The 13,634-nt window shown below is 45.6% G+C and overlaps 1 protein-coding gene across 1 annotated transcript; it reads right to left on the bottom strand.

Moving 5' to 3' along the window:
* Positions 1-1,593: 1,593 nt before the first annotated feature.
* On the bottom strand, positions 1,594-9,162 carry C9H3orf49 (chromosome 9 C3orf49 homolog). The gene is made up of 5 exons (XM_075286290.1): positions 9,059-9,162; positions 7,035-7,360; positions 6,039-6,169; positions 5,489-5,581; positions 1,594-1,953 (listed from the first exon to the last, which is right to left on the bottom strand). Exons 1-5 carry the CDS (start codon positions 9,160-9,162, stop codon positions 1,756-1,758), a joined length of 852 nt encoding a protein of 283 aa, XP_075142391.1. The 3' UTR covers positions 1,594-1,755.
* Between the last annotated feature and the right edge of the window lie 4,472 nt (positions 9,163-13,634).

The following is a 13,634-nucleotide window of genomic DNA, read 5'->3' as shown; positions in this document are numbered from 1 at the left end:
CAATGACAACATCTATAATGAGTTTGTATGTTCTCCCTGTGTTTGCATGGATTTCCTCCTATTCTACAAAGATATACTGAAAGGAAAAAATGAGAGTCCTATATGGGGCTCACAAAGGGGTCTGACACCCAGGGCCCGTCCCTATCAGCTAGGTATACAGCCTGAAGCAGCCCTGCTCTTATTCAAGTAAACGGATGGCGGCAAAAACCTCCGATTCCCTTAAATAGAGACAAAGCTGCTTTCAGTTGGATCCCGCCCGGCCTGATACTGTTGACTAGAGATGGGCGAATGGCTTCAACCCAAGCTGGGTTCGATCTGAATTTTCCAAATTGGCCATGTGTTTTTAAATAAAATCGAACAATATGGGATAAGACTTGTACAAACTATAATGGCTGCTGCGACAAGTATTGCGGTAAATTTATTATACTCTGGGGTCTCTTCAGTTCTCAGAGTATTATAGGTGTAGGCTCTGTCTTCTCTCCTGGGTCACGGACACCGTCTGACAACGCTCAATCCTGTCCTATAAATACACAATCCAGTCATATGAATGTGACCGCCGCCTACTTTTGACGTCAACGTTAAATAACCAATGGCAGGCGGCACGTGTCATCAGCCAACTGGGTGCACTCATCATTGTGGAAGGCACGATGGATCAACACAAGTATGCATCTATCCTTGCGGACCATGTTCACCGCTACATGCGAATTTGTTTTTCCTCAGGATGATGGCGTCTACCAGCAGGAGAATGTGACGCATCATACAGCACGCAGTGTACAAGCATGGTTGGAGGAGCACCAGGATGAGTTTACCGTACTCCCTTGGCCAGAAAATTCCCCGGACTTGAACCCAATTGAGGATCTGTTGGACCACCTCAATCAGGTTGTTCACGCCATGGATGCTCAACCACGTAACCTAGCGCAGCTGGCCAAGGCACTGGAGTCGGCATGGCTCAACATCCCAGTGACATCATCACAACATCCCCTCTCTTCCTGCACGTCTCGCAGCGGTCCGCTCTGCCAAAGGGGGTTACTCTGGATGTTGACAGGTGGTCACATTAATGTAACTGGACTGTGTATACTACAGTGTGGACGGCGGACATGCTCCTTAACCAGTTAAAGGGGAGTTATAAATCAAGCAAAAGAGAGGTTTACTCCATGTTCACATCTTCTGCCCCATGTCCATCGTCCGGTCTGTCAAAGAACCAGAACAATGGAGACGAGGATTTTACAGCACTCTTTCATTCACTGATCACTGCGACGGGGTCTCCAAATGTAACCCAGCCTTAATTTTTAACATCAGAAACCACATCACTATAGTCACTCTATATGCAAAAATTGCACATTTAAAAAAAAAAAAAAAAAAAAAATCTAGTCTTCTAAATCTCCTTATAGTTAAATAAACTCTTCATGTAAATGTGCCCCTGGTAAATATGGAGGCGACTCTTCGGCTTTTATCTTTAATTTCCGTCCTCTATACGCCGGAGTCTAGCGACTCTCTTGTAGATGTTTATTTGCACTCGAATTGCATTATCTTCCACTTTGAGAAATCTATTCCTCGCGCTCACATCCAGAGGAGGGGAAATTGTATAAATAATGAGCGGCACAAGGAGATTATTACGTTTAGTTTTTAGCTCCACTTTATTTGACTCTGTAATTGATCCCACCACATTGCCAAGGGACCGCCGTCGAGATGCTTGTTATTATCATCGCAGCAAAAAGCGTAGGAAGCTCCATACGTGACATAAAAGAAGAGCCGCTAGTAACAGCAGCAGATACAAGGCAAGCAAACATTCTTAAACTTGTACTTCCTTGTGTTCTTCTTGGAGACTCTCTGGAACTGCTTTGAACACTGAAGTATTTCATCTCCGAGAGATTCGCACTCGCGGAGCTCCTCGTGTCTCTGGGCCAGCAGTTTGCTGGATTTGTCTGCGATTGTTTCAATGAGATCGTCAACCTGGAAATCAAAGATCAGATTATTGGGATACTTATAAAAGTTTAAAGGGATCCTATCATTGGATATCCTTTTTTTCTGACTAACACGTAGGAATAGCCCTAAGAATGAATTCTCTCACAGCACTGGCAGCGTCCCCAATGCTGCGAGAGAACTCTCCAGCACCGCCTCCATCTTCGTCTGGAACGACCTCTCCCTGAGTCTTCTTCCATGCTGGGTTTCAATCTTCTAGGCCTCGGGCAGAGCCGACTGTGCATGCCCAGGCCACAAGAAAATGGCTGCACCAGCTTACTGTGTAAGCGGCCATTTTCTTGTGGCCCGGGTATGCGCAAACAGCTCTGCCTGAGGCCTAGAAGATTGAAACCCAGGACGGAAGAAGACACAGGGAGAGGCCGTTCCAGAAAAAGATGGAGGCGACGCTGGAGATTTCTTTGGCAGCATTGGGGATGTCCCCAGTTCTGTTTGAGCGCTGGGGCCCCACCCCCGATGCTGCGAGAGAACTCATTTGTATACAGAAGAAAACCCGGATTTCTATCGAACATCAGCGTGGAAAAGACATCTAAAGGCTATTCCTATGAAAAGACATCTCTCTTAAGGATATTCCTATGTGTTAGAAAAAAATTCATTTTAATGATAGGATCCCTTTAAAGGTTCTTAAAGGGCCTGTGCAGCTATCAACACCGTTTTACAGTGTATATAGTCAGTGGCGTAACTACCGGGGAAGCAGCGGAGGCAGCTGCCACAGGGCCCGGCAACAGCCGCTACTGCTGCGTTTTTTTTTAATAGGTCGTTACCGGCTAGAGTTACTCCAGCCTGTAACGGGCCCTACTTACTTACCGATCAGGAGCCGGGATCAGTAAGTGACACCGCGGGCCCCGCATACATCATTATTATACTCAGGGGTCTTTTCAGACCCCCAAGTATAATGATCCGAGGCCCGGGAGAGGTAAGTGAACATAAACAGTGTTACTTACCTCTCCACGCTGCGCAAAGGCTTCGGGGCCTAATTGTGTGACGTCTCAGACGTCACATGACCGGTGCCTGCGTCCTTATGCGTCGTGACGCAGGCCCCCGGTCACATAACGTCCCTGACGTCATTGAAGATAGCCGACAGCGGGGAGCGCAGGGATAGGTAAGTAACAGTAGTTTTTTATGTTTTATCCCCCTCTCGGTCTCTGATTCTTATACTCTGGGGTCTACAGGTGTCCACAATGGAGCATAATACTGGGTGATGGAGCCACTATGGGGCATAATATTGAGTGAAGGGGCCACTATGGGGTATAATGCTGTGTGCAGGGGCAACTATGGGGCATAATACTGGGTGATGGGGCCACTATGGGGCATAATACTGTGTGTAGGGGCCACTATGGGATATAATGCTGTGTGCAGGGGCCACTATGGGGCATAATACTGGGTGAAGGGGCCACTATGGGGTATAATGCTGTGTCCAGGGGCCACTAAGGGGCATAATACTGTGTGCAGGGGCCACTATGGGGTATAATGCTGTGTGCAGGGGCCACTATGGGGCATAATGCTGTATGCAGGGGCCACTATGGGGTATAATGCTGTGTGCAGGGGCCACTATGGGGTATAATGCTGTATGCAGGGGCCACTATGGGGTATAATGCTGTGTGCAGGGGCAACTGCATATAGTGTACATAAAAAAGCAAAATAACTACATAATACATTACATTACTTATTGTGTACTGATCCAGAACAGAGCCTTAGTCCCCTCCATCAGAAGAGGCTCATCCTGCACGCTCAGTCATGGGCATGAGGTCTAACATGGAGTAGACAATACTAGGAGTCCTGCCTCCTGACTAGGTTTGGTCCAGGAAACTTGGCTGATGTAAGTGGAATTACCAGTCCCAATTGCTCTGTATCCGGCCAATGTTTGCACCAGATTTTTTGGTCTGGATTGGCTTGTGGGCATGGGGCCTAATGGATGAAGTACAATATAGGTACAGTAATGTGTACAAATAAACTCAGTGTCTAAAACGGGGTGTAGCAATTTTGCAAGCGTCTGCTATCACAATGACTTTATCCATCATGCCGAGGTTACACTTTGGAGTTATATTAGGGTCACTTTGTGACTTATAATATCCCTGATGAATGTAACTTATTCTGAGGGATATACCCTCAAAATGGAGGAACCGGTTACGTGCGCCTTTCGGTGGAATGAAATACTGGTACACTGATGTAACAACAACGTGATTTATTTAAGATAACGCGTTTCGGGGTCCTCTGGTACTCCACAGGCACCCCCCCCCCCCCCCCCTTCATCAGGTCTTTAGTGTTCGGCGTTCAGAAGTGTATATTAATATCCCTGATGATAAATGTAAGGAGAAAGAAGGGTTCGGAGGTGGGATCTGAACATCTCTGATCATTTTGTACTCAGGGTTACCCTCTACCCGTAACAAACAAGTGCTCAAGCCAAGGGTGCATGTGTATGGGGGTTGAGCCAATGTTTAGCCATCTAAATTGTATGCTCAGCTCACTGCTTTCTTATGTAGCTAATCTAGAAGGTTTCTGATAGATGTCATAACTAGGGTTGAGCGATCGGATTTCGATCAGCGATCGAGAAAATTTCATGATTGCGATCGGAATTCCGAACACGATCTTTTTAGGTGGGATCGAGATCAGTGATTATTTCCCACAATGCTTTGCTACTGGCCAAGCATTGTGGAAAAAGCTAACAATGTTAGCCTTCACAAAGAGTATACGCTCCGCTCATTCTGAGTGGAGTGTATACTCAGTGTGAAGGCTCCGCTGCGGTTCCATAGGAATGAATGGAAGCAGCCAGCGCACAGCCTTAACCCCCTGCACTTACCTGCAGAGATGGCTGGTCCGGTGCCCGGTGTTCTCGTTCTTCTTCGGCTCGCTGCCCCCAACTCCCAGGTTAGTGTTTAAAGAGCTAGGAAGAAGGCGGGGCTTGTGGCTTAGGAGAGTGTGGGCGGGTACAGGGCAGGGAGACGTGACGTCTCCCCTCCCAGTACCCACCCACACTCTCCTAACCTGGGAGGCAGGGGCAGCGAGGCGAAGAAGAACGAGAACACCGGGCACCGGACCAGCCATCTCTGCAGGTAAGTGGACACCAGGGGGGACTAAGTAGCCAGAGGATTAAAAAAAAATCCTCTGGCTACTTAGTGATTAAAAAAAATCACTACACAGCGTGGATTCTAACAATTAAAGCGCTCAATTGTTAGATTCCATGCTGTATAGTGAATAGGATTGTTTTTAAAATCCGATCTCTGATTAGTAAAAAAATCCCATTGACTTGCATTGGGATCGAGATCGGGTTCGAATGAAAAATGATCGGAAATCGGATTTCAAAATCGATCCTGAAAAGTCAAGATCGGCTCAACCCTAGTCATAACTAAACATGAAAATAGATCACCAAAACCCAGAGAACCTCCCAAACTACAATAAGTCCAATGATGATATTTTGGGGATATAGCAGGTTAGTAGCCGTGCCCCTTTATAACCGTACAATCCAAGATGATAACCAGCCCTGGTAAGTAGTCCTACGGGTCAGTACCTGCATCTGCAGACTGCCGACCGTGTACTCGGACTGATGCTTCATCTTCTCCGATACTTTCTTCTTCCTCCTCACCAGGGCAAAATGCCTTTTCTTAGCGGAATATGAACCCTACACAGAAAAGCAGACGTCATACATTCACATTACAGGATTGTGTAGTGTGGGCAGTGTTTTGTGTGTAAGATGCAGTTTATGTAGGATTTTTAGTAGAACGTAATATTTAGTGCCAAGTTTTTCAGGTCAGGGGACATGCATCCTCACACTCCTGTTGTGATAGAGACTGTTGCAGACATGTTGGCAAGCAGTACCATTTGTGACCTATAGGTGGCGCTACTACCTTTCCATGTCAGTGCTCTCTACTGTGTGTTTTTTGCAGCATTTATTTTGCTCTGCTGCTCATCTGAAATGACTGGTAAAATGAGAATTGTAAAATTTTGCATGGTTTATACAAGGTCCATTTCGGGGGCAGCTTGTATCGGGGAGTATGGCTGACTTATCATGATGATGGCCTGGGGATGACCAGCTGACAAGGATGAATCCAGAGCGGTACCTTCTGTAGGCCTGCAGGCAGCGAGGTGACAGACACGCGCCGCGTGGTTTTCCTGGAGCGCACGATGAGTTTGTCCGCGGTGATCCGCTCCGCCTCGGCCTCTACAACATGAACATCCAGTTGGAGAATTGCTTTCAAAGAAAAATAATAAGTGAAACTGAATCGGAAGAATTGTCAGCCCTGTTATTTAAAGGGACACTACAGCTACAAGCCCTGATAGGAAGAAGTGACTACCGGTATTCTGACAAGGCTACAACATTTCATGCAAGTGAATGGGTGGCAAGGAGAAGCCAAAATTAAGAAGGGGATAGGAGCGTAACTTGAGGGGGTGCAGCTTTAGGATACCTGTAAGATGGCTCTTCCTAATAGATACAATGCATTATAGTTGGGGACCTGATATACAAGTTGCATTGGGGCCCACGTTACGCCTCTGGATGCGGAGTTACACCAGTGTTTTAGTCCCTTTATCATCCGGATTTGTAAGGATTTCAGAGGCTGCAATTTTTCCTGTTGCATTTTGGCAAAGGCCAAAAACACCACAATGCAGGGCCGTAGGGTCCTTGCACACAGCCTGGATTTCCCACGGTTCCATTTGTGGGCCTACAGGTCCTATTCCTGTCTAGTTTTTCAGCCAATGAATGGGGCCACAGAAGAACGGCCGATGCATGGGCGGCACATGGATGATGGCCCACCCATTGGACTCCAAGGCCCAGAATAAGCGGTGATCAATGAAATACAAGTGACTATATCCGACCAATACTATATAGGGATCAGCTCGGTTCCTCCTGCTCTATAACATGCTGCCTCCATATTATGCATCATGTTATAGAGGCTCCTTCAGGTTCCATTAATGCTCCCTGGATAGTTTTCTTGGAAATGTCGCCTTGGCATCTGACAGTCAATGTGTTCGGAGTAAACACTTTACACGTAGGTCTTAGCTGGACAGATGTAGTTGTCACACCTAATACACATTGTGCAGATACTTGACTTTCTTACCAGCTTGCGAGATCCTCCTTCCCGACCCTTTGACTGTTTCTCGTGGGAGTGCGAGGTGTTGAATCACTTTAGGAAGGTGATGGTGTTTGTGCGACAGCATCGGTGACTTGTTCCTAGAAGTCGCAGCATGGAGGAGGTTTATAGGTCTGGCTTCCTTTATTCTGGTGGTTATTACTTTCCCCAAGAAAACCTTCATCTTCTGCCCCAAGCTTTTCTTTTTGTGTTCTGGAGCCCTGAAAGATCCTGAATCGCTATCGCTGGATAGTTCTTCTTTGGGGACAAGGACGTTTTGGTTCATTAGGTTGGTTGAGACGGTTCCATGCCACCTGCATAGGGAGACATTAATAATGAGCACTAGAAAGGGGTCCAGAAGAGCAAAGTCGGCCAAAACCAACAATTTTGGCAGTACTGGCTGACTGTCCTAAGTATATGGCATAATGGGGGAACGTTCTAACGCTTGCCACTTCGGTGGGAATCTGGGCGGGCCAGAATGTCTTGACCTATCAGATTTATTATTACTCATTCCACAAACCTGGAGTTATTCCAGACATCTACACCTGTCAGGACCTCCCAAGGAACTGTCTGGAGCTTCTTAATAATTCTTGTGCATCTAGTGCCATGGGGGAATGGAGTAAGACTGGGGGAAAAAGGCCTCCATAATGTTTAGGGAATGAAGGATCAGCCATGTTGGATTTCAACATGTCCAATCCTTTATTTTAACTGGCAATCAGAGGTGTCTAGAGGGAACTGAGGCATCTGGAAGCATGCCAGGATGAACTGAGTTTGGCCAGGACGAATCGAGTATGGCCAACATCCGTATGGCCAGCTTAAAGGGGTTGTGCAATATTAAAAAACATAGCGCTCATGTCCGTTGGTCACATGGCCAGGTGCAACTCAGTCTCATTCATTTTAATGGGACTGAGCTGTAGCATAGTCATGATGTCACCTCCTGAGAAGAAACCTTTAGCTATGTTTTTTAATCTTGCACAACCCCTTTAAGCTGGCCATATGGATGTTGGCCATACTCGGTTCATCCTGGTATGCATTTCAATGAGTATAATGAGGCTTTTTTTGAGTCAAGTATAAATCCATCAAGCAAGCATTATTCTATGAAAACTGTGAGGGCAGACAAATTAGTAGCCTATAGCGCCACCTAGAGGTGAATATCAGACATTTGCAGGTGTCTATGCCGTTCCTTTAGCTTGAATTTGGGCTCCAGTTTCTCATGAAACCAATTCAATACAATATCTCAATATGCTAACAAATCCCTTGACAGACTGCAATGCACATTCTCACCACTGGGTGGTGCACCAAGACACATACAGGATAGACATCTCATGACAGAATATTGCAAAATCTTGTTTTTTAAACCTGGTTACCTTGTGCAACACGTCTGGACATGACCAGCCAAAGAAAAGGATAGGAAGGACACATCTGTATAGCAAATTGGGAACCCACATATCCTGCTGCCACGTTTCCCCATATCCACCATACAAATGTGCCAAAGCAACATTGCTGCTCCATTGCATACATATGATGAGGTCTAGACTTATGACACTGGATTTACATCAATAAGAAAATCTGTAGAATATCCTTAACCCTTTATCTGTTGTAAGAAATTTGAACTCTATCTATCTATCTATCTATCTATCTATCTATCTATCTATCTATCTATCTATCTATTTATCTATCTATCCAGTATATATATAGACCTCTCGCTCTGGATGACTAAGCATATCCATTCTTTACATGGACAGCTCAACCTGATTCCAATAGGAACCTTGTAGTACTTTATTTTTCCTGTGGTGGCGCTGCAGGTAAATTAAATACTTACTGCTTGGTTCCCCTAGGCAGATCGCTGCAGATCCTATTAATTGGATTCTGTGTCATGATCTTAAAGTCACATGGCCATTCTAACTTAAAGGGATAGACCGAAGTAGAGAAACCCTTAAAGGCTAAGCTAAGCTTTGGTAGGAACCAAATCTTTTCGATACTTTTTGCCCGGGGTCGTCAGCCGCCATTACCTGATTATACCTTTCCTTTTCGCCTGGGAAGACCTACACTTGTTCTGTTCGGATCCTTTGTCTTTCTTGAGTAGGTTTTGAGATCCTATCGGCTGCCGGTCCATGACTATTTTCCTTGACTCCTCGGGCCGGTGGTCTGTTCATGGTCTATACTGAATGTTATCCAAGGTTGAATGTTATTCCATGAATGTCCTTTCTGAGAGCTACTTATGGATTCCTGTAAGTAATATCGGCACCCGAGCTGGATATATCCTTCATGTAGAAGTGCTAGAAGACGTGTGAACTTTTCCCAGGCTTTCTAAAACTTTATTAGAACGTGAAACATTCATCATGGCCTTGTGAAATTCCTCCTTCATGGCTCCTCCGTTCTTGAGAGGTGAATGTTGAAGAACTCTAGACAAATATTTATAACACAAGTGACTACAGAGCGTCCTATGGGGGTGAGCTCATCCGCCATATAATGGAGACTATAGAGCTATAGACCATGGGGAGGTATAGTAAGATCCGATTCCTCCTAGTCAGGGTCATTTGTCTTGACATAGGTTTCTTGTAGTTTATTATTAAGTCATCTTTTGGCACCGCTGATGCCTGTGACTGGGTCTCAGTAGTCACTTTGGATTTGCTGAGGCCCAATCGCAGCCCTTAGTGGTCCCTGGTGCTCATGATGTCACTCAGGAGGACAGAAGAGGCTGAAAGACAACTGAAGCTCAGGAGACGTGAGTGACGTTGAGAATCAGTGTATATTATGTTTCGCACTTCCCCTAGGTCTGAAAGACCCCAGACTTAAATAGTGATTTGGAGTTGGTGAACCCCAACATTTTTGGCTTTGGCTAAACCTGAAATTTTTAAAAAATTTTGAACGAATTTAGTTTTTTTGCAAATCAGCTTGCTCATCTCTATTTATTATCACCTGTGGAAGTCAAAATTTGAGTTTTTCTTGGTGAACTTGTAATGTGCTTACACACGGCAGCTTATCGGGACAATCCATGCTGCAGTGTAAAGTAAGGCCATTCGCTTTATAAGAATTATCTATGTCCAATCAATGACCATGTCATAAATACCTAATAGATGCAGATTCCACCTTTGGGACCTGCATCTATCTTGGGAACATGGCCCTGTCTCTTTCCAAAAGTGAATGGAGAGGGGCCGTGCATGTTTGGGAGGTATGGACATAGCAGAGCAGGAACCTGCAGGGAAATTGAGACCTTGCTGACAGTTTCCGCCATGGATTATAGTTGATCACTGGGTCTCAGCCGCACAACAGTTTCCTTATTATGTATGTACAAGATCCTTATGACGTCTGCTCATGGTTTGTATGACATAGGGTTAGGTAATATCTGTTGATGTGTCATGGGCACCTCTGAGCATACAATAAGGTTAGTCATCCTATAGCGGTGAAGTGTCAGACAGGACAGGGTTTTGACACCTTGGACAGACTTGTTGATCATCTCCCTTGGGTGCCGGACGTAGCCGGTGAACCTGACCATGTCGGGCACACTGAGGCAGACTGTGATCAGGAGCTATGATCTGTAATGTCTTATCTGAGCACATGCACAAGGCGCACAAAACATGACAATGACGAGGCCAGCTGGATTTTTTGCAATATAGGTGGTCACCTGCAATGCTATTACATAGGCATGTTCTTAGGGAATTGACAAAGCAGGTAACCTTTGTACGCTATGTAATTCTTGTGACTACAGCGAATCATGGCCCCCGGGCACTTGAGACACGATACACCAAAAAATCATTTTCTGCAAAGGCAAGTTGGAACAGCAGAGGGCAGCAAACCCCTACTAGAGGGCTGTATATAGCAATATGTCACTATTACAGAGATACTTCTAGATAAACTGTGAAATACTCAGCGAGCGACTTATAAATACATGGAAAGAGCAAAGTCAACATGTTATGATCATATATCAGTTATATATAGCCCCACAAGCTCTGCCTCCTATTATATCACCCCAGCATTCCTTATATTGTAAGATACAGTAGCAGTAATATGGTGTGCCAGACCCAATTTTACATAGTCCTAAGGCTGATGTATGTTTGTATCTGTATTATAGTAAAGGGGCACGTGTGGGTCCATGGCTCGCTAATGGATTTGGCAAAGGTTAACGTAGGGAGCAGAGTCCAAGGGATTGTGAGTTCTTCACCTTTAACCCCACAGGGAAGCCTGAGATTGCTACCTCTGAGGTCGTCTTCATTAGCAGTGACTGCGCCCAGATGAAGCATGGACTCCAGGATGCCCTGCCAAGGTGGTAGGCAGTGTACAGGTCAAGGCTGGCAGAGCTCGGTCATCATCACTAGTCTGGTAGGGGCAACAGAAAAATACAAGTTGTGATCAAATATTCAAGCCGATTCTGTAAGAGCAGAAGTAGGGAGAAGCAAATAGACCTTATGGCACAGAGAAGGAGAAATGGAGAAGGGCCCTCATGTAAAGAAGTCTTAAAGAGAACAGACTCTGCAATATACTTCACTAAAGAAAAGTGCCCGTGTCTTTAAGTATTCTCCTACCTTTACTTCTTATTTGAGTAATTCAGTCCAAACTCCATACATAATCAGTCTCAAGTTACAAACAGCTCTATGGAGAGGGGAGGGGAGGAGGAGAGAGATATGAGGCTGTCTACAGACTTACTGTACATGAGTCACTTCTATCAAGAGAAGACTGGATAGTAATTCCTGTGTTTTGGGGAAAGAAAAAAACAAACCTGTCTCCCTACAGTACATAGGTTCCTCTGCTTTTCTTCTCCCTTCCCTCTCCATAGAATTTTATTGTATAGATTGTGTATTGTATTGGGGCAGAAGGAGGCAAATAAATGAAGATACCGGCGTTTTTCTTATAATAATTGAAGATATCTTCGCATGAACTATGGATTTATAAAATTAAGTAAATAAAATGTAGTTACGCTTTAAACTGAATTCTCCTCCCTTTAGCTCCATATTGCTATTTAGGGCGGGTTCACACCTACACCCGGTCTCCGGTTTAGACAATCCATCCGGTTTCCGTCTTCTGCGCTGCGAAACTGGACAGGGGACGAAAACCCGGCGGTCAGTTTTCAAACCCATTCACTTAGCTTTGTGTATGGCAGGTGATGTGGAGCTCTGTATTGTATAAGTGTCTATAGGCATAGTAAGAAAATGATCATTCCAGAATTTGGAGCCTATTGAGGGTAAATATTCACTGGGTTGGCATGAAAACAATATGGGACGAGGGTGTCATAAACCCAAATAAAGAATCCGCACTTCAGCTGCTAATATGGGTATCATCCTCTGTTCCCGCACTCACAACCTCGGCACATGTAAACAAATTTCATCCATATATATTCATTGCCAAAAATCTAACAGCCAAGTGTAACATATCTATGGAATGAGCTTATAAATCGGTCAGAGGACTACAGTATAACCATGTGAAATAACCCCCCATGTCAATAGGAGGCTATAGGGTACATTATAGATATACAGATACACAGGAACAGTGGCGTAACTACCAGGGTAGCCAGGGCCCAGGACATTAGAGGCCGGTGACAGCCGCTACCGCTGCAGGTTTTTTTTCTTCTTCTTAGTTACTCCAGCCACTAACGGGCCCTATTTACTTACCAATCCTGGCAGGGGCCAGGATCGGTAAATGGCGGCACGGGCCCCACGAGCACTATTATTATACTCGGGAGGGGGGGGGAAGGGGTCTTTTCAGACCCCCAAGTATAATGACCGGAGGCCTGAGAGAGGTAAGAGAACATAAAAAACACTGTTACTTACCTGTCTGCGCTCCATACAGGCTTCGGGCCTAGTTGTGTCCCGGGTCATGGGACGTCCGGATATCATTGAAGATGGCCCACACCACCAAGGACTGGTAAGTGACAATGTTTTTTAGGTTTGTATCCCCCCTCGGTCTCCGATTGTTATACTCTAGGGTTTGAAAAGTAATCAAATCAAATAGGCTTTATTGGCACGTCCGAATAGATATTTGGCATTGCCAAAGCTAGTAAAGTGTGTGTGTGTGGGGGGGGGGGGGGACTTGGAGTCAAGGGGGAGAGTATGGGGGGGGGTTGGGTGGCTGATTTGGGGTATAACAGTCCATGGAGTCTCGTCTTCCTCTTAGTTGGTGACCGCTATATGGGGAGGGGGGTGGGGTGGGTGGTTTGGGGTATAACAGTCTATGGAGTCTCATCTTTCTCTTGTTTGGTGACAGCTGGACGAGTATTGGGCAGCGATCTCCACAGTGGCCTCTTCTTCTTCAAGTAGGATGTAGAGTTTCCTCTTCTCATCTGCAGATATGAAGTCTGGGATGTGGGCAGAGAGTCTTTGGTAGTAGATGGCCCTCACAGCTGAGTATTTGGTGCAGTGTATAATAATTGTTCATGGCTGTCCACAGTGGTGCATAATACTGTGTGCAGGGGCCACTATGGGGGATAATACTGTGTGCAGGGGCCACTATGGGGGATAATACTGTGTGCAGGGGCCACTATGGGGGATAATACTGTGTGCAGGGGCCACTATGGGGGATAATACTGTGTGCAGGGGCCACTATGGGGGATAATACTGTGTGCAGGGGCCACTATGGGGGATAATACTGTGT

Source organism: Leptodactylus fuscus, chromosome 9, assembly GCF_031893055.1.
Source record: "Leptodactylus fuscus isolate aLepFus1 chromosome 9, aLepFus1.hap2, whole genome shotgun sequence".
In the NCBI taxonomy this organism is placed as follows: Eukaryota; Metazoa; Chordata; class Amphibia; order Anura; family Leptodactylidae; genus Leptodactylus; species Leptodactylus fuscus.
This window is presented reverse-complemented; position numbering and strand designations above follow the sequence as displayed.